The sequence below is a fragment of the Oryctolagus cuniculus genome, chromosome 13, assembly GCF_964237555.1.
Source record: "Oryctolagus cuniculus chromosome 13, mOryCun1.1, whole genome shotgun sequence".
In the NCBI taxonomy this organism is placed as follows: domain Eukaryota; kingdom Metazoa; phylum Chordata; class Mammalia; order Lagomorpha; family Leporidae; genus Oryctolagus; species Oryctolagus cuniculus.
Window position 1 is genome coordinate 48,774,643 of NC_091444.1, and position 20,715 is coordinate 48,795,357.

Consider the following 20,715-nt stretch of genomic DNA (forward strand, 5'->3'; position numbering starts at 1 on the left):
TTTTTATGGGTAAGTAGCTAAGGTAGAATGGGATATTCCTTCAAATGCCCGGTCATTTTTATATTGTGTTGAGGACTAAGAACAATGGTTCTGACCCTAGAGAAGCTCAGAGCCCCCTTTAGGGCTCTCGCCCCGTCCACAGGCTGGCCTTGGCACAGAGAAGGAGGGGTGTTTGGTGATGATATGCCTCCCTGAGGGTCACAGTAGACCACACACCCGTGCCTACCTCAGGACAGATGTGTGGTGCTTTAGCCTTAGATAAGAAAGAAGACAGCTAAGGAAAAAATACTTAAACCAGTTCTTATATATGTTCTCTATAGAGGTGCATCTATAGGTATATGTGGGATACACAAGATGACTCGTGGTTTTGCTCCAGTCCCTCAACAGCCCCCTACCCAAGGACCTGCTCCCATTACATCTAAAACCCGAGCTTATAGTTACCTTGAACCCGCTCTGACCCTGTGCGTTTACCTGGACTCCGGAGAATGAGTCTTGCAGGACAACACACCTGTACTAGGGTTCATTACTGGTAGACGACAATGCAAAAACCAAACTGCTTCAGATGTAAACAAGAGGCAATGGTAACTAAGCTTACTTTCATGGCATTTAATTCCATAAACATCAATGTTCGGATCAAACTCCCCCGGAGCCAAGGGCGGTGAGCTGTTCAACGTGTTTCCGGGGCTATCCGGAGGGGTCCCGACTGGGTGGGTGCCGTCGCTCTCCCCCTCCTCCTCCCCGTCATTCTCCTCACACTCCACCTCTTCTTGCTCGGCTCTCTCCACATCGTGAATTCCCACCAGTAAGCTGTAGTCCATGAGCTTCAACTGGGCAAGAAACTGGAGGGGGAGGCGACATGATCAGTTACACCTTACACAAAAAAGGAGATTTGCAAGCTCAGGCGGACACACAGGGGAAGGATGTGTGGGAGCTGGCTGCAGAGGCACACAGAGGCACACAGAGGGCCCCTCTGAGAGGCGGCCAGGAGCCTTGGTGATGGGCAGTGTTTCTGGCTACACACACAGTCTCACACTTCGGGTCGGTCCGCGGCTGGCGTAGTCATCCCTGGAATGCAAAACTGGGTGCTGAGGCCCAGGCTGGATTATACCAAAGAGTGGAGAGCGTGACTGGCAACACAGAGCCATGGAGGGCAGTGGTGGTAGGGCGGGGGTGGGAGGGGGGAGTTTCCCCCAACAATTAAGACTTGGCTAATGGGAAAAACCAGGGACCTCCCAAGAAGCTTGCAGCAGGCTCAGGAGGGATTGGGAGTACTTTGAAATTCTGCGCACTCCGTGGAGGAGACTATTATGCTGTCCATCACAAATACGTAAACGCCCGAATATCCCAATCAACCAGCAAACGCATCGTGCCAAGGCTCTGGCGAGTAATGCGGTCCTTCTGTCTCCGTTCAGCTTTCTTCGGACCTAAGCAGAAGCAAGTTAGCCCTTCCTCTCCTGGGCAGGCCATGATTACACTCGACGGTGGGGCAAGAGCTAGCTAGCTCTGTGGGTTTGCCTACTCCTGTCTGCCAAGTTCTTTTCTGGCTCTTCAGGGCAAGATTTTTTTTTTTTCCTTTTTTGTTTAAGCGGATGCACCCAGATACCTGACCTTAAATGCAGTGTTCTAACCGACCCATTAACGTGGGGGCGGTGTTACTGCGTGCACAATGCGGAGGCCAAAGACAGGCTGGAACTAATCAGCTTCCTGACCCCAGCCGGGGCTGGCTGGCTCTGCACAGGGTGCGTGGTCCCCACCCTCGCTCGCCGATGCAGAGCAGTTGACTGGCCCCTGGGCCCCTCGGGTAGAATTTAGGAAACAAACTTCCTTACACGAAGGGCAGGCATGTGAAATTATAGGTCTTAGAAGTTCTGGCTGAAAATGAAATGAAATCCATTTGCCAAGACCTGCAGAGCCCTTTCTTTTTGGCTGAGCCTGCCGGAGGGCAGCTTGCTCTCGGAGCCGGGGAGAAGCAGGTTCTTGACAGACAAGGCCGGGCACCCCGGGGCACAGGTGTGCCGAGCCACTTCTGCCCTGGCCGGCGCGTGCCGCTCTGTCCGCTACCCCTTCTCAGACTTCCACTCACTGGCCCACCACCACGAGTCCGCTGGGGACACCTGAATCCTCCCTGTTATGAACTCAGCAAAAATGCACAAATCTTCCGCTCAGACCAGCAAGCAAGGCAGGGGAATCCCGTTTCCTGAGAAATAGACGCAAATTTCCAGTTACATCTGAGCGCTGAGCTCGCGCTCACCCCCATGCTTCCAGTTTTCTGGCCCCCCTCGGGGGGCAGAAGTGGCTGCCCCGTGGCATTCGGGCAACTCTGCCTCCACAGGGAGCGCAGACACCAACTCCCTGCGGCCACCTCTCTAGCCAGCCTTCCTTCCGGTGGTCGGGGCTCACCGTCAGCCAGCTAGGCGTGCTTGTGTGCGTCCTTGGGCTCGCGCGTACGTACGTACGTACGTACGTGCGTGCGTGGCTTATGGTGGGAGGCTGCTTGTCCCAGCCCTTGACCAATGCAGGCCCTGTCGCTGGGCCAGGGAGCGGAGAGCCCCCAGCTGTGCTGCACACCGGCACAGAAGAGAACTCAGTGTGCAGGTGCAGTGGCAGTGACTGGGCCCGGGCAAGGCCCTCACGTCCTTGTGTGGAAGACGGACGAGTTCTCAATGATTCAAAGCCGAGAGCGAGTGAATGCCGGAGCCTGTGTTCCTTGTACCCAGTCACGTGACTGGACTCCGTTAAAACGGCCTTTTTTTTTTTTTTTTTTCTGGTTCTTGTTCTTTGCAACCTTAGTAGGAAGATGATGGGTTAAACAACTGGTTTCTGAGGAGGACCTGAACAAAAGGCCTTGCCCGCCTGGACAGGCTCGGCTGGCCTCCAGCTCCAGGGGCACGGACACTGATGTAGTCGGGAAGCCGGTTTTCCCTCCAGGATAGCCCGTGGGCCTCCTGTTTGGGGAGCGCACAAGTGTCCAGTCACAGCCTCTGACCCTCGGCCAATACAGCTGGCAGAGCGCCCCACTACTGCCCCAGCTGCGGTTCCAAGGCCTCCAGGAGTCTGCGCTCAGACCCTGGGTTCCTGGGGAACCATGTCCGTGTGGGTTTCTTTCCATCTCCTCCACTACCCCCCACCCTCGTCTAGGATGAGGCTGGGTCCCGTTATCTATGCTCCCCCTCTCCCAGCTCCTCCTCACTCATCCTGGGAGCCACTCCAGGAGTCAGCTGAGGGGACCCCCGGTGTGCCTCCAGGCTGTCGTCCCTCCCACCCACGCTACTGTACATGCTGGGCAGCTTGGATCAGCCTTCCTGACCTCACGCCACAGGGTCAGAAGTCCTGTTCCAGTAAGGAAATGATAGAGCTACAGGTAGCTGCTGGGGTGTTCCACCGCCAGTGAAACGAACAATTCATTGCGAGTGGAAGCTGCTCTGATGTGCCCGAGAAAAGTGAGAACGATTGTGGTCCCAACGGGTGGGTAGACAGACAGTCCCCAATTTACAATGGCTGGACTTCAAAGATTTATTCAACTTCCTGATGGTGGGCTAAAGCAACACAAATGCAGTAGAAACTGTACTTTGAATTTTGATCTTTTCTTGGGGTACCGATATCTGGCTCAGTACTCTCGGGTTGCAGGACTGCAGGCTAATTTAAGTGTTCTGAGCATGTCTGAGATGGGCTAGCCTAAGACTTGATGCTGGATAGGCTAGGCATATTAAATGCAGTTTTGACTTAATGCTATTTTTTTTAAAAAGATTTATTGAAAGAGTTATACAGAGAAGAAGATGCAGAGAGAGAGAGAGAGAGAGAGAGAGAGAGAGAGAGAGAGAGAGAGGTTTTCCATCCGCTGGCTGGATGTGCCAATCCGAAGCCAGGAGCCAGGAGCTTCTTCCAGTCTCTCATGTGGGTGCAGGGGTCCAACGACTTGGGCCATCTTCCACCGTTTTCTCAGCCCATAGCAGAGAGCTAGATCAGAAGTGGAGCAGCTGGGACTCGAACTAGCGTCTACATGGGATGCTGGCACTAAAGGCGGCAGCCCTGACTTAATGCTATTTTTAACTTATGATGGGTTTTCCCACATATAACACCATCCTAAGTTGAGGAGAATCTGCATCCAGGGAGAAACGGAAAAAGACAAGGTCTGCACTGTGACTGAGTATAGGTTTTACTGACAAGAGTAAGTTAAGTAAGAGTGGTTAAGAGTATAGGTGTGGGGCTGGTTTTGTGGCGTAGCAAGTAAAGCCATCACCTGCAGTGCCAGCATCCCATATGGGCACTGGTTTGAGTCCTGGCTGCTCCACTTCTGATCCAGCTCCCTGCTATGGCCTGGGAAAGCAGTGGAAGGTGGCCCAAGTGCTTGGACCCCTGCACCCACCTGTGAGACCTGGAAGCAGCTCCAGGCTCCTGCTTTGGATCGGCACAGCTCTGGCCATTGTAGTCATTTGGGGAGCGAATCAGCAAATGAAAAATCTTTCTCTCTCCTCCTCTCTGCCTCTGCCTCTCTGTAACTCTGCCTTTCAAGTAAATAAATAAATCTTTTTTTTTTTTTAAAGTGTAGGTGTTATTAAAGCATCAGATAAAGTGGCTAGGTTTTGAAGTCAGATGTGAAAATTGTCTTATTTGTTTTACTCACTAGCTTTATATGTGGATTACTTTACCTCTCTGACTTATAAAATGGGACAACACCACTCACCTCAGAGGGGTGTGGAAAGGATGAAAGGAGAAAAGGCAGCTAAGGGGAAAAACATGGTGCCTTGCACGAACAGTGGAAGCCGTAGCATGATTGCCAATGTTGTTTTCATTATGGCAGAAGGCCTTTTCCCCCCATCAATTTGTAAAATGGGGAGACAAGTTCAAGTTGATGAGCCATGAGGAGAATGGTGGGGAAACGCCTGTGGCTTCATGAGCTCTTATTTCATATACTTTATTTTATTTTATTTATTTATTTTTGACAGGCAGAGTGGACAGTGAGAGAGAGACAGAGAGAAAGGTCTTCCTTTTTGCCGTTGGTTCACCCTCAATGGCCGCCGTGGTCGGCGCACTGCACTGATCCGATGGCAGGAGCCAGGTACTTCTCCTGGTCTCCCATGGGGTGCAGGGCCCAAGCACTTGGGCCATCCTCCACTGCACTCCCTGGCCACAGCAGAGAGCTGGCCTGGAAGAGGGGCAACCGGGACAGAATCTGGCGCCCCGACCGGGACTAGAACCCGGTGTGCCGGTGCCGCAAGGCGGAGGATTAGCCTAGTGAGCCGCGGCGCCGGCCTACCCTCAAGAATTTTAAGAAGGAAAACAGACAATTATACAGGAAGGGCTTAAGCTGCATGTGCTATAAATGCTGGAGGCCCCCCGCATCGGTCCCTGCTCCCCACCTGGTCCCCTCCTACTTATTTCCATGCTAAGGGAAAGCTGAGAAGCCCTGCGATGAGAGCGCTCACAGGAAAGGCACAGTTTTGCATCACGTGACACGTGGATCTCAACGACAGGGGAGGTCAGGTGACTACCCGGGGTCACGATCGGAGCCGACAGCAAGCACAGCAGCAGGCCAAGGCGCTCCGACTCGCCACGGAGCACCTTCTTTTGGTATATATATTTTTAAGCAGGAAAGAGCTCCTGTGTGTTGGGTTATGTGCGAAGCTGTGTAGACTGAAGTACTCAGTGTGGCATGTGACTAGGACAGGATTTCAACTGTAGAAAAGCAGCAGCTAGGTTCTCAAATGACAATTCTGTTCTCTAAAAAGGAAAAAAAATACATCATTTATTGAGCTGTAATAAACGCATTCTACTTTAATCATTAAGGAGACAAAAAAAAAAAAAAAGGAAAAAAAAACTGTATTCAAACTTTAGCAGTTAGGCCAGGGAGCCAAATTAGAAGGCATGGAGCTGATGAAAAAAGAAAACTAGATTAAATTCTAGTCTCATTATCAAGATCAGATGTCAAGCTCCTTCACCATAATTACCCGCTTAAAAATTTAATGATGCTTCTGCATGAATTTCAAAACTAAAGACACTGTTATCAGCTATTGAGAAAATTTTTTAATGAAAGAACACTTTATGCCCTGCCTCTGTTTCAACAAAACAGCTAAGTGCGAGAGCCATGTATGGGATTAAACTATCCAATCCTTTAATCAACGACATTATTAGAGACAACAAAAGGGCTAAGAGGATCCTCATGTAATTCAACTGTAAATTTGAGCTGCTTGAGTTAAATTATTTCTGGAGTCTAAATGTCATAGTGACATACAGCCAACAGAGAGGAAAAAAAGCACATTTTTTTGGCACATCATACATAACCCTGAGGGCTATTTATCATAATTGCTAAAACAATATTATTGTCAGGATCAAAAATTCGCTGATTAATATCAATATAGATCCAAAAGAGAGTATGTTTACCTGTGGTACTGAACCCAGTCATCAGTTAGATCAAGTTGACCTCAAAGTAAAGAGGAAATGCCTGATATGCATTTCAGTAAGAACCACTGACAACTGAGGAAAAATAAATGTTCATTAATAAAAAGCTGGTGAGAAAAATGCTACATGATAAAAGCAACAACTGGTACCTACATTTTAAACGTAGACATTTATATACTTTGCAAATAACCAATGTTTATGCTTAATCCAAGCATGGATACTATGGAGGTGAAAATAATATAAAACATTTTTATTAAAATAATTTATGATCTAAAAATAACTAGGAACTAACTTGGTTGGTGTGTCTTGCAATGAAAAGAACTGTTGGGAGGTTAAAAAGATTAAAGATTAAAATCCTGCTTCCACTTCTGCCTTTGTGGGGAATACAATCATATGTATGACATCCATTTTTTGGCTCTAGTTATTTTAATTGTTTTTGTTTAATGACACAGACAGGGAGAGATTTCCACCAATCCTATCTCTGTACTGGTCTGTGAGGCACAGTATTTCAAAGGAGCCAAAAAAAAAAAAAAAGGTACATGCATAAATGCAAGCAACAGCTAAGAAAAATCTAGTTTAGTAATAGCCAGTGAGAATTCTCTTTGCACTGTCTCATAACTCAACAAACTCCAAGAAGATAAATTTATTTCTAGAAGCATTAAGTAAGGAATTCCGATGGGAAAGCTGCAATGCCTGTGTGATAAAATTATAGGAAAAGGCATTCTTTTAAATTCTTGAAACAGTGTTTACAAAGAAATCTCCTTCATTCCAGAAAGCAGTGTTTTATTTCTTGCCCCCTGCCCACCCCACCATGACCCTAGAGCCCCACACTGCCCCTGGGCCGTGCCCACGATGCAGCAAGGCTGGTTTGATGTGCCAACACGGCACATGGTAGCTGGCGGAAATACTAAAGCACTAAGCAAGCCAGGGCTGTGTTCCCTGGCATGGAGATGTGGTTTAGAGGTAGGAATGCCAAAACTGAATTTACCACCGAGTTACCAAACGTTTGGTAACTGACACAGCCAGTCCCCATCCTGCCATATCCCACTCTGCCTGCTGTGAACTGGCCAGCCTCCCCGGTGGGACCCACTCACGGACACAAGAACGAGGGAACTGAGGGTGGGGACACCCAGCAGATGACAGCAGGTACTCTGGCATTTGCCATCTGAAGGAGAGCGCTGCTGAATGGGCACACTGTTCTTTTAAACTAGATCAGAGATGGTGTTGACACCTGAGTTCAATACAGTACCATATATATATACCATATATATACATACATACATGTACTATATATATACATACATACATATACATACTTAAAAATATATGTGTGTGTGTGTGTGTGTGTGTATTTGCTTTGGTTGCAGACTTAAGTAGAGAGGTTTAAAAAAATCTCCTAAAAACCAACAGTGCTGACACTTACATAGTGGAGCTGACCTTTATATTGATTTTTTCTTACCTCAACATCCTTTTTGAGTTTTTCCAGGAACACCTTTTTGTTGTTGTCATCAATATAAATCTTTTGGCCTTCATTAATGAAATCATTATCCTTTAAAGTTGGCAGTTCTTTGGCCTAAAACAAATGAGAAAGAAGCTTTAATGAAATCTAAAAATACATACACCTTCCAATCCTGGAAATTGAAGCTTGCCCTGTTCACCACTGGGGTCTTACAGAGGCAACGAGCTGTGAGGGAGCTTGAGTACCACAAGGGGGCACCAGTGAGCTAAGACCACAGGAAGCATTCCCGCTAGGGAGCAAGGGTTAGACACCGGCCATAGGATAAGGCTTTCTGTAGTGCACTTCATGTTTCTCATGGGAATGGAACTAACTGCTTTTTTTTAAAATATTTATTTATTTGAAAGAGTTACAGAGAGAAGGAGAGGCAGAGGCAGAGGCAGAGACAGAGAGAGAGAGTTTTCCGTCTGCTGGTTCACTCCCCAAGAGCCAGGAGGTTTCTCCAGGTCTTCCCACGCAGCTGCAGGGACCCAAGGACTTGGGCCATCATCTACATCTACTGCTTTCCCAGGCCATAGCAGACAGCAGGATCAGAAGTGGAGCAGCCGGGACTTGAACCAAATATGGAATGCTAGCACTGCAGACAGTGGCTTTACCTGGTAAGCCACAGGGCTGGCCTTCCTAATTGCTTTCTTAGGTTCACTTTTTTTTTTTTTTTAAAGATTTAAAAAAAAATTATTTGAAAGAGTTACGCAGAGAGAGAGAAAGAGAGAGAGGTCTTCCATCTGCTGGTTCACTCCCCAATTGGCCGCAACAGCTGGAGCTGCACCGATCTGAAGCCAGGAGCCAGGAGCTTCTTCTGGGTCTCTCACACGGGTGCAGGGGCCCAAGGACTTGGGCCATCTTGTACTGCTTTCCTAGGCCATAGCAGAGAGCTGGATGGGAAGTAGAGCAGCTGGGTCTCGAACTGGTGCTCATATGGGATGCCGGCGCTTCAGGCCAGGGTGTTAACCCACTGCGTCATAGTGCTGGCCCCTAGATTTACTGTCTTATAAGGAGTCTTCTACAACTAGAATTTGTGTTCTTGGAAGACTGTGAGGAGACTTTGACTTTCTTCCCTGCACAACCCAACTCCACTCGTCCACCACCTTGGGGTGGCCTTTGCTGGGCTCCCGTCTTGTCTGACAAAAACCCCGTCCACAATCACGCCTGCTTTCCGCGTCAGGGAGAACCTGCAGCTGGAGGTGAGGCAGCCGCCCTTCCTGATCTCCCTGGTCACCACGCCGCCATGGAGGAAATGCTGTTCTCATCTGGGCGATGTCCAGGAAAAAATATCTTCATGTAAAACATATTAAGATGAGAAGTCCACTTTTTCCAAATAAACAAGAGGGTGGGTTGGCAAGCCAGCCACGCTGATGCACCAATCAACATACAGCTGTCAAAACACAAGCGATGAGCAGACAGGGCTGCGGCTCGGGCAGCAGCATAGAGAGTAATGGAGGCATTGCGGTGTTAACGTAGCGCGGGTTATCCTAGTTACCTCTCAACACCAATCATCCCCACTCTCCCAACCATGGCTTTTTGCCTTCAGTTGAAAAGAAGCCCAGGTTAGTACCCCCTTTCTCTGTGTATTAAGAAACCCCGAATCGTCCTCTTCTCCAATAAGGGTGAACCAAATGTAAAAAACAAACCAAGTAAACAACAACATGCTTTCCTTCCTGGCCTGGCTCTTCCACTGACTGTCTCCCCCTCCCTAGAGAAAACTCACTGGGTTCCTATCTACTGATCCATCCTTGGAATGCGTAAGCTGCTCATGTTCCCCTCTCATTTTACAAAGAATGCACCTGATGTAGGCATTCAAGTTGACCTGCTCACTCTCACACACAGACACATATAAGCATGCAGCATTTCTAAATTAGTAGCTTTGGCTACCGATTTTGTTTTGAGAAGGGACTCTGAATAGTTTTGCAGTTTTTTTTTTTTTTTTTTACAGGTTTGTTTTTATTTATTTGAAAAACAGAGTTACAAAGAGAGCTTCCGGGGACCAGTGCCGTGTCTCACTTGGTTAATCCTCTGCCTGCAGCGCCGGCATCCCATATGGGCGCCGGGTTCTAGTCCCGGTTGCTCCTCTTCCAGTCCAGCTCTCTGCTGTGGCCTGGGAAGGCAGTGGAGGATGGCCCAAGTGCTTGGGCACCTGCACCCACATGGGAGACCAGGAGGCAGCAAGCACCTGGCTCCTGGCTTCAGATTGGCACAGCGCTGGCCATAGCAGCCATTTGGGGGATGAACCAATGGAAGGAAGACCTTTCTCCCTGTCTCTCTCACTGCTCTCACTGTCTAACTCTACCTGTCAAATAAGAAAAAAAGAGAGAGAGAGAGAGAGAGAGTTTCCATCTGCTGGCTCATACCCCAAATGGCCACAATGGCCAGAGCTATGGCAGGCTGAAGCGAGGAGCTTTATCCAGTTCTCCCATGTGGGTTCAGGAGGAGCCCAAGAAAGTAAGCCATCCTCTGCCGCTTTCCCAGGTGCATTAGCAGGGAGCTGATCGGAACTGGAGCAGCTAGGACTTGAACTCCTGCTCAAATGGGATGTTGGCATCCCAGGTGGTAGCTTAACCTGATACGCCACACCAGCCCCACAACTGTAAATTAGATATAAAGTACTACCAAAATAATTATCCTTACCAAGCGGGTAAAACAAAGCTCAGAGATCCAACGATTCATTCAGTAGGCAGTTACTGAACTGCTGTCAGGCACGGGGATACAAACACGAATAGGTTAAAATTTCTATTCTCAAGGAGTTTTTCATCTTGTAAGGAGAAAGACACAGTCGCAAATAGGTAGCAAATAAGACAGGAGGACGCAAGATCCCCAGATAAATAATAAGATTCTGCGGAAAGATTTATCTATTTTAAACACCTTTATGCCGAGTCACAGAGTGTTGAAGAAATAGAAATGCAGTGCCATTCTTCACCAAAGTTAAAGATGAGCCCAGCAGGTTAACACCTTAAGTCTGTCATTCATAAGTTAAAAATAATGTAAGTATAAGAAAAAGACCAAACCCAAAACAAAGAGGACACTCCCCACTGGCGCGTTTCAGAGGATGGCCCAAATACAACGTCTCGGAGCCCAGGGCCGCAGCGAGCCCCGCGGGCTCATGCCGAGGAGAGAGGAGGACCCTGCTTCTTCGAGCAGACATCTTGGGCAGTGTAGCTATGTCTTGGGGGTGTTAAGGGTTCAGATATTTGCCTGGATTCCACAACTCATTTTTCTGCGTGTGAGAAAAGGAGAGGAGAGGATTTTTTTTTTTTTTTTTTTGGTTTTGTGTAAATGCGAGAAACCTGCGGGCTGAGATGACAGGCCCCAGGCAAGGCAGTAAATTACACATTAGATATGTGTTTGTAACACAAGTCACATTAATGAAGACGAATGCCATTTCACGTTCACCCCTGCAGAATTACCTCATGTGACAGCGAAAGTATAATCCTGCCTCATAAAACCTGGACCGCTGAGCCTCCACGACTCAGCTTACTTGTGAATGTCACAGGCGCTAGGGACACATTTATATTGGATCAAGTTCAAAAAAGGGCAACCAGATTGGTTAAAAGACTTAAGGGCTTATAGAAAGGATCAAGAGGCAAAGGCAGGTCCTCAGCAGGCAGCTGCGAGAGCAAATCCAACTCTGGGCAGTGCACACTCGTCTCCCAGGGCAGGGTTCCCCAGTCCCGGGTCCCAAGGTTCCCATCCCGTACCTGTCGGGGACTCGGGGCCAGTTCTCGGACTTTTCTGAGCTGTGCCTTCATTTTTGAGAAATTTATATTTATTTATTTGAAAGGCATACAAAGAGAGAGAGACAGACAGACAGACACACTCCCATTGCTGGTTCACTCCCTGGATGCCCACAATAGCCAAAGTTGGGTCAGGGTGAAGCCAGAAGCCAGGACATGTGGTTGGCAGGCACCCAACCATTAGAGCCATCATCTGCTGCCTCCTAGGGTGTGCTTTAGCAGGAAGCTGGAAATCGGGAGTGGAGGTGGGACTTGAATCCAGGCTTTCCAATACAAGATGTGGGCATATCCGCTGTGCTTTGCCAAACGCCTACCCCTCAAAGTTCTTTCTTAATTCGACAACGAGGGGACCACCACCACCTGCAGCAGCTGCATGGGCTGTACTAACACACTTTAGGCGTATCGTTTTATTTCACACGAATCCTCTCATTAACTCTTTGCAACAACCTTAACTTTAACCTTAACCTTAACCTTATTATTACCCTATTTTACAGGCAAGGAAACAGAGATTGTGCAATTTAACTAACGTTTCACAGCCTGATGAATCATGAGCTGAGATGAACTCAACCATCACTCGGGCCCCTGTCTGCTACCTTCTAGGGTCCACGTTAGCAGGAAGCTGGACCTGGGAGTGGAGAGCAGCCCCAGGCCCTCCAATCTGGAATGTGGGCATCCCAAGTGGCCCCTTAATTGCTAGGCCAAATGCCCGCCTCTGGTCTCTTTTAAAGCAGTGTTAGAAGCGGTACCTCAGTGAGTCTGTATTCTTCAGCAGTGAGAAGCACTATGTCACCATCCTGATCGCAGTTAACAACAGTGTCAGGTGGCAGAGACACACGTGAACGTGGAAGGTGACAGAGGTCAACATCTGAACTGCTGGCATGTGGCGAGTTTCTACTCGTACACAAGCCTCTGAACATAAATGCTACTCCCTGGGGTGCCACAGAAGCTACAGATGATCTCTAAGGGCGGATTTGGTCAGGGATTTGTGATTAATAAAGGAAAAGGGTGTTCAAAACAGCTACCAAGCTGCAAGCACAGGGCTCTGTGGACAGTCATGCCAGAGAGAAACCACAGAATCCCCAGGGGCAAAGGAGACACAGGGCTGCCTGCTTCCCTGAAGTAGTACACAGAAGATAAAAAGCGAGGCCTCAAAGAGTTCTGGGCATTACCCAAGTATTTATGACCTAACATTTTTATACTTAGAAATTTCAGATTACTAAGAACTTTTGCAAAATCTCTGAAGACAAAACAAGGACCAAAAAAAAAAAAAAAAGTGTGTGTGTGCTTACCAAAAAGATTTAAATTTTTTACGTATTTCAGGTGGGAGGTAATCCGTTTGTCTAAGAATATACAAGTATATTCTTATTTTATTAGGTTTTGTGATGCGATGCAGAAGTGTAGTCATTTGTATGGAATTTAGTAACGAAATTTTGTTTTAGTGAGATTTTAAAAAATCTAGTTACCTTTTAGGTGGCAAAATTAAAAAAAAAACAACTTTTAAATGTGTGCTTACAGTTGGAAATGTAACTTTAAATATACAGAATTAAATTTAAAATAACACTGGATTCAATTATCATTCTGTTATTTAACTATACAAAAAGAGCCAACTGCATTATATATTGCCAATAACAACAGGAGGATACAAATACATGCATTTAAAACGCACAGGGCCCAAATCTGTAAGACAAAGCCAAGTTGTTATTTTAGGCTGGCTGGAAACCTTGCCGGGAAGCAGAAATGCACCCGGTCACACTTGAGTATTTAATGCAAACAGGATTTTGGCACCAGAAGGTTTCAATGCAAAGGATAATATCATAGCACTCTGTGATTAAAGGACTTGTATTTCACAACGAAATGAATTTTTGTTCAATGTGCTCATTTGGCAACCCATGTCAAAAAAAAAAAAAAGTCTAATTGTGAGCCTTAATGTCAAAGATTGCTGCCTGGTGTCTCTTTGATGGGCGGTTACTGTGACACTTGGAGTTGAATGCACAACATACAAAGTACACTAATTATTGTCTGATGTTAGGGACTGCTTATGTTTGTGATTTGCTTGTTATTCGAAGCTCACCTAAATGAAAATAAACTTGCAAAAAATAAAATCTCTTTCACTGGCTTGCCAAAAAACTTCATAAAAATCAGAGTCTCTGGAGTTGAAAATACACTCCAGAAACACTTCCATAAGGAAGGGAATTTTAGGTAATCCTTACAGTGGAGCTTGGATAAAGATAATTCGATGGAATAACATCATGTATGCGGTATGGATTTGGGGGTAAGAAGAGATGCTAGAGATTTATAGTAAAATCCGTTCTGCTTCTCAAAACATCCAAACCACAAATCTGATACATGGAAAGGCAAACTGGAGAATATGGATAAAGTTCACACTGAAGCAGTACAGATAACAGGTGTTCTCTCACGGAAAGTACACGCCACAGTCTTTCCTCACCATATACGTAGAATGTCTATGCCAGTGCATGGCTTGGGAAATGACCCAACAGGCTACTACTAACTTCTCAGATTCACAGTAAAACAGTGAGAAAGTATACATCAGCGACCAGCATTCACATGTGAATCCTAACTTTTACGATGAACCTGCTCGCCTGAGTGTAAATGTGCAAAGAGAATGTACCTCGACAGGCGGGTCTGTGCTGCAACGGAGAAGCATGAAACTGGGGGGAGCCTACGGTCAGCCTGCAGTTGAGGCTGATGAGCCGCAGCTGTTGGCGCGTCCCCTGCAGTTCCCAACCTGAAATGTAAACAGTGAGGGGAACTCCTTTTCAAGCACTGTGATGCTTTCCTGAACGCTGGAAGTGGCCTTGTCAAAGGTGACAGTCTGGTTCCTTCTCCACTGGCTGTGGCGTGCCAGTTCAGCTGCACGCGAGATCCGTAGCAGGACCTGCAAGTCAGGTTGGGAGCAGTCTGCAGATCTGCTGCATGCCTGCCTGTCCCTGGTGATAATCTAAGAAGTGTCAAGGGCAGAACATGCAACAAGTTTTGCTAAGTGCTATCATTTCTGGTTTAATCCTAACCTTGTGAAGATCAGTATTTTATTATCTCAAAAATTATATGCCTGCAGCAGTTTGGCTTAAACTCAAGCCACACTCTGAATTTTAGACATCTCTCTACTCCCAACTCCTTCTAGAACTAACCGAGTAAGAGTTGCTGGTTTAAAAAGATTCCCTTATCTAACGGCACTGCTCCACGCGGGCTTGTGATACTCTGTGTTCATGTCATTCCAGTGAAAACTAATCTAATGCAACTGAGAGTTTATACACCACCATCAGCCAGTGAGTCAGTGTGGGGAGCAACTCGGACTAGACTAAGTTACTGGAATTAAGACTTATTCTATGCATCTGCTCTCCCACAATATGGCGCTGAGAAGGGAGAAACAGCTTCTACACAGCTGCCTCCAGTTCAACCAATAAACTGTAGGACTTACTCCTGATTGGAGGAGAGCAGCGTACTCGGCGTGTGGGTAGCAGAGTTGGGATTGGTGGAAGAGGACTATAAAGGAGGAGAGACAACATGCACCAGGGAACATCTGAAGGACCATCTATCTGAAGGAACACCTGTGCAGCCCCCGAGAGAGCCGGCCGGCGGTGTGCCACTCCCCCGCGGAAGTGGGGAAAGTGGCTAGGGGGAACTGCCCTTCCACGGAGGTGGAAGGGTCGGTAGCCAACCCGGGAAGAACCAGCAGCAAACCCGGGGAGGGCCAAGCAGACAAAAGAACAGCGCAGGGTCCTGTGTCGTTCCTCCACGAAGACGGGGAGCGACAAGTCAGGAAGGAGGATTCAAAATGCGCATAAGAGTCATTGCATGAGCTCCTCTCTCCCTCTCTCTCTTCCTCTCCCTCTCTTACACGCACACACAGTCACACCTAATAGCCAGGAAAGAAACATTCCAAATGAATTGAAGCTTAAAAACTCTGCTTCCCAGAAGACCCCTCTTGGTTTATGTGCAGGGTTCTTAAGACTTGCTTAGGCATCTATAGATACAAAGAGTTAGGATATTTCTTTCTGCCAATCTCAACAATCACCATAAGCTATTCCTAAAGCAGATGGGATTTCGGCGCTGTCAAGCCCATGGCTTCTCCAGGTGAGGTCTATGGCTGCACTGGGATCTCTGGACAAGGGTCCAGGAAAGGTTCACGAGAATGCAAGTCCTTCAGTTTTACCAACGAGGATAAAGTCATATGTCAACCCTCAGCAACACCCCTAACCCTCTATTAGGTCTCCTCCAGAAGCTCTCTTTTAAGAACTCTCTGGAGGTCAGTGCTGCAGCATAGCAGGTTAAGCCTCAACCTGCATCTCACATGGGTGTCAGTTCAAATCCCAGCTGCTCCTCTTCTGATCCAGCTCTCTGCTTGTGGCCTGGGAAAGCAGTAGAAGATGGCCCAAGTGCTTAGGGCCCCTGCACCTGCATGGGAGATCCAGAAGAAGCTCCTGGCTCCTGGCTTTGGATTGGCACAGCTCCGGCCTTTGTGGCCATTTGAGGAGTGAACCAGCGGATGGAAGATCTTCTCTCTCTCTCTCTCTCTCCCTCTCTCCCTCATTTTACCTCTCAAATAAATAATTTTTTTTTTTTTTAAAAAGAGCTTTCTCTGGTCCACAGGCAGATGTTACCTCGGAAGAAAATGAATCATACCAAAGAAGGTTAAGTTGGCTGAGCAGAGGGCCTGCAAACCTCAACAATCTCCCTGAACAGATTCTCTGCCCACAGTGGGCAAAGAGGCATTTTTTTTTTTTTTTAAGCTGAGAGGCAAGGACAGATTTTGGAAAGGACGCACTGCTGTGCTCTTGTGCCTTCTTGGCTGTTACCTTGCCTTTAACCGTAGCCCAAAGGACCAGATATGGAGGGAGTAATTAATTATAATTGGTTACAATTTAAAGATCACAAAGGAAATGCTGAAAACTGGTTTAGGAGAGCATTTTTAGATGTCAGGGCGTTAATGATTAATTCTCCCCGCACCTTCACTCAGTAATAGATAAAATGTCAGAGATGGTGACATCTCTTAATTGCTAGTGCAATTCACAATGCAAAAGAATCGACAAGGCGGCTTTTTGTAGCCCATTATCAAAGTGTCAACAATGATTATTGCCAATACAGTTCTACAAATGCCGATTGCAGGGCAGCTGTTTTCTTTCAGATGAGTTCCAGGGGGAATGCTGTGTGTTAAAAGGAGTCTTCTTAGTGCAACCCCTGACTCCGTTGCACAGGCTTTCCTTTACCTAATAAAATCAGACAGGAGTTTCGAGAAGAGCTGCAGAAGGATGAACAAAATGCCTATCTGTGAATCCCCGACTCCCTCTCTCTCTCCCTCCCTCTCTCTCCAGAACACGGGCTTTTTTAAAGAGTCAGGTCAAATCCCCCAGAAATCAAGTGAGTCCAGTTATGTTTTCTTTTACTTCCCTGGACGCCCTGCTGAGCAGCTTGCTAGCTGGCAGCATGCTAAGACTGTCATTTGTAAGACGCAGTGCGCTCAGCTGTAATTACTAATTTGATGTCACACTGGAATTGCAGCGCAGCTGTGAAAAGATCGACCACCAGGGAGATTTGCGTTTCTCTGTCTCATTTAGAGGAGGCAAAACTGCTGGAGCCATGAATGGAAGATGCCCTTCCATTAAAAAGGAAAGAATTAAAGAATAAAACAAGTCATAGCAGCTGTCAGAATGTGACAACGGCTAAAGGGGGGTGGGGGTGGTGGGAAGCACTGTTCTGCTCTTAAAAAAAAAAATCCAAGACATCTGTACATGCGTGTTCTGATACTTGTTGCCATGAAAGTGATTCCATTATTGCTAGAATATTACTTCTTTATTTCCTTCAGTTCCATCTGCATTATTATGCTAATACAAATCACACTAATTATGTGTCAAGCTGAACACTAAGGGATGGGACTTGTCTGCACCTATATCACTAAATATTTGAAATGACAGTTTCAAAACTTGTCACCAACAAGTGAAAAGTATGCGAAATTAAAACAGTCATAATGACTCAAATGAAAGAAAATCTGAGAGGAGTAAGAACTGCGATTACTAATTAAGCCATGTCAATGGAGCATGTCTCTGAAAACTGTTCTTCGTACCATAACAATCATTTTAAGGGGAAATAGTTACACATTGATAGCAATGAAAAGAACCTTCTTGCAAACAATTTGATTTCATTTAGAAAAGGCTATTAAATATAGAAGTGAAATATTTTTAGCCTTCCCCAAATATCAAAAAAACAGAGGGACGAGTAATCCCTTGGTGGCACTGACGGTTTGATCTGTGAGGACAAAGAATGGTAAGGTTTTTAGATGAGTAAAAAACACCTGATTGACCATGGAAAGAAAATCCAGAAGTTGGTAGAAAACAAAGAACAAATCCCTTTTTTATAAAACTTAAAAATAAAAAAAAAAACCACAACATTTTTAACGGTTGAGCTTCATTAATTCATTTAAGCTATTACAATTCAATAAATATCTGTAGGTTACAAACAAGCTGCTGTGTCAGGTGCAAGCTCTCAGACAGGTGCACTCCCCTTTGGCGGTACCCAGTTTGACTGCTTTTCCCTTCCTCCTTCCCCGTGAGCATCTGCAACAGGAGGGGAGGAAGGGTGGCCTTCTACAACAAGAGCTGTCACACACCCAGGCCCCAACAGAAGTCTAGTTTCCTGTATTCCTCCTTGGGACACTGCTGTAAACCACCATGTTTGCACGGTGTAACGTTCACCGAGACTGCATGTGCAAAATGCACTTTTAAAAAAAAAAGGTTTTGGGGCCAGCACTGTGGCACAGTGGGTTAAAGCCCCAGCCTGCAGCGCTGGCATCCCAAGTGGGTGCCTGTTCGAGTCCCAGCTGTTCCTTTTCCAATCCAGCTCTCTGCTGTGGCCTGGGAAAGCAGTGGAAGATGGCCCAAATCCTTGGGCCCCTGTACTTGCGTGGGAGAACCAGAGGAAGCTCCTGGCTCCTAGCTTCGGATCAGCTCAGCTCTGGCCATTGGAGTCATTTGGGGAGTGAATCAGCAGAATGGAAGATTCTCTCTCTCTCTCTCTCTCTCTCTGTAACTCTGTCTTTGAAATCAATAAAATAATTCTTTAAAAAAAGTTTCTTTTATTTGAAAGGCAGAGTTACAGAGAGAGGGAGAGACAGAGATCTTCTATCTGTTGGTTCACTCTCTAACTGGCCACAAAGGCTAGGGCTGGGCCAGGCTGAAGCCAGGAGCCAGGAGCTTCTTCTGGGTCTCCTACATGAGTGCAGGGGCCCAAGCACTTGGGCCGTCTCCTGCTGCTTTCCCAGGCACATTAGCAGGGAGCTGGATCAGAAGTGGAGTGACCGGGCACCACCATGGGATTGTGGAGTCACAGGTGGCAGCTTAACCTATTATGCCTACACCAGCCCCAGCTGTGTCCTTTCTCTAAGCCCACTCCCAAGGGAGATGCTTGGAGAAACAACTACTACATACTTACATTCATATTAGGAGCAGGATCAAAGTGTGTTAGTGGACTCAGCTGATTTAACAAATTCTACATTCTCATTTTCTTCCAGGAAAAACCTACACCAATAAAGGAGCGAGCCATTTCTGGTGGGCAGGGCAGTGGATTGTGGTTAATGCCCTGGTTTCTGGAACATGCAGAACAGTGGGGAGCAAGACTGGGAACTCAACGTTCTGTGCCTGAGGAAACGCTACAGCCAAGACAACATCAAATGCTTGTGCCTTCCCTTCAGCCTCACCCTTGTCTTCTCTTTTTGCTTATTAGAAAGGCTGAGCTGCAGCTACAACTAGAACCAGAGTTGGAGGCAGAGTGAGAGATTCCTCATCTGCTGGCTCACTCCCCAAATGTCCATAAACAGCTGGGCTGGGCCAGGAGCCCAGAACTTAATCCAGGTCTCCCTGGTGGACAGTGGAGACCCAGTTATTACCTGCTGCCTCCCAGGGTGCACCTCAGCAGAAAGCAGAATCAGAAGCTGAACCGAGCTGTGAACCCAGGAACTCTGATGGGGAATGTGGCCACCCTGCACAGCCTCTTTACCACTTTGCACACGACCACTGCAGGTCCTTGTTTTGTGATGGGGGCTTCGACAGCAGGGACACATCCATTAATGCGCAGGCAGAACACAACAGGCGAAGCAGGTTGCTCTGTTAAGCTTCCTTCTCTCTTCTTCACTTCGCCTCCCACTGCCATCTGGTGCCAACTTACACAGCTGTGCTCACCGGCCAGCTCCCCAGTGTTTTTCCCGTTGGGTCCCATGGATAACTCCCGGTCTACAATTTCCCTGGTTTTGTGGAATCGCCAATACTGGAAGTTCTCTGTCTGTGGTTTCTGGGCCATAGGAGACTGCAAGTGTGGTAAGGGTAGGGACTGAGCAGTTGTTCCCCAGAGCATTCTCACGAAGCTTGGCAGGTGCTTGCTCATAATCCACACCCAAGGAAGACTTCCATGAATGAGCCAGAGCTTTCTGGCTCCTCTCCCATCTCTGGCTGAGCCTTCGCAGGCCTCTCCTTAAGCGATGACATTCTTCTGGGCTGGTTCTTGACATGCTTTTCTTCCGCTCCACACTCTCCTGGTGACTTCATGTGCTTCCCTGTCCCGGGAAGATTCCAAGTTCTCTTTTCCAGCCAAGACCGGCCTGCTCTGACGCCATGCTAACATTGTAGGCTGCTTCTCCAGTCCTGGACTGCATTCCAGGCTCTGGCCTGCTCCAACTCTGGCTGTTGCAGATGTCTGGGGAGTGAACTAGCAGTTGGCAGCTCTTTGTCTCTGCCTCTCAAATAAACAAACACAACTCTCCCCAGCTCATCTGCCCTGCTTCCTGTTTCAGTGAGTGGCATGAACACTCACCAAACTGTCCAAATCAGAAACCTGGGAGTCATCCTTAACCCACTTCTCTCCTGGGTACCAGTCCCCTCCTACATTCCATCTCTGAGTTCTGAGTTCTGTTGATTCTTCCTCCTCCTCCTCTTCTTCTTCTTCTTTTTTTTTTTTTTTTTTTTTTTTTTTTTTAAGATTTATTTATTTGAAAGGCAGAGTGAAAAAGAGAAAGGAGGAGAGAGATCTTCCATTCAATGGTTCACTCCCCAAATGTCTGCAACA

At 47.1% G+C, this 20,715-nt stretch overlaps 1 protein-coding gene across 2 annotated transcripts in view; it reads right to left on the reverse strand.

Annotated features, from left to right (window-relative positions):
* The window catches only part of PIP4K2A (phosphatidylinositol-5-phosphate 4-kinase type 2 alpha), a 180,633-nt gene that overhangs the window by 5,263 nt on the left and 154,655 nt on the right, over positions 1-20,715 (reverse strand). For both annotated transcript variants that reach the window (XM_002717397.4, XM_051820700.2), the window contains exons 7-8: positions 7,859-7,972; positions 596-839 (exon numbers count right to left, since the gene is read on the reverse strand). In XM_002717397.4, coding sequence (XP_002717443.3) covers positions 596-839; positions 7,859-7,972 — 358 coding nt within the window. The remainder of the gene's footprint in view (positions 1-595; positions 840-7,858; positions 7,973-20,715) is intronic.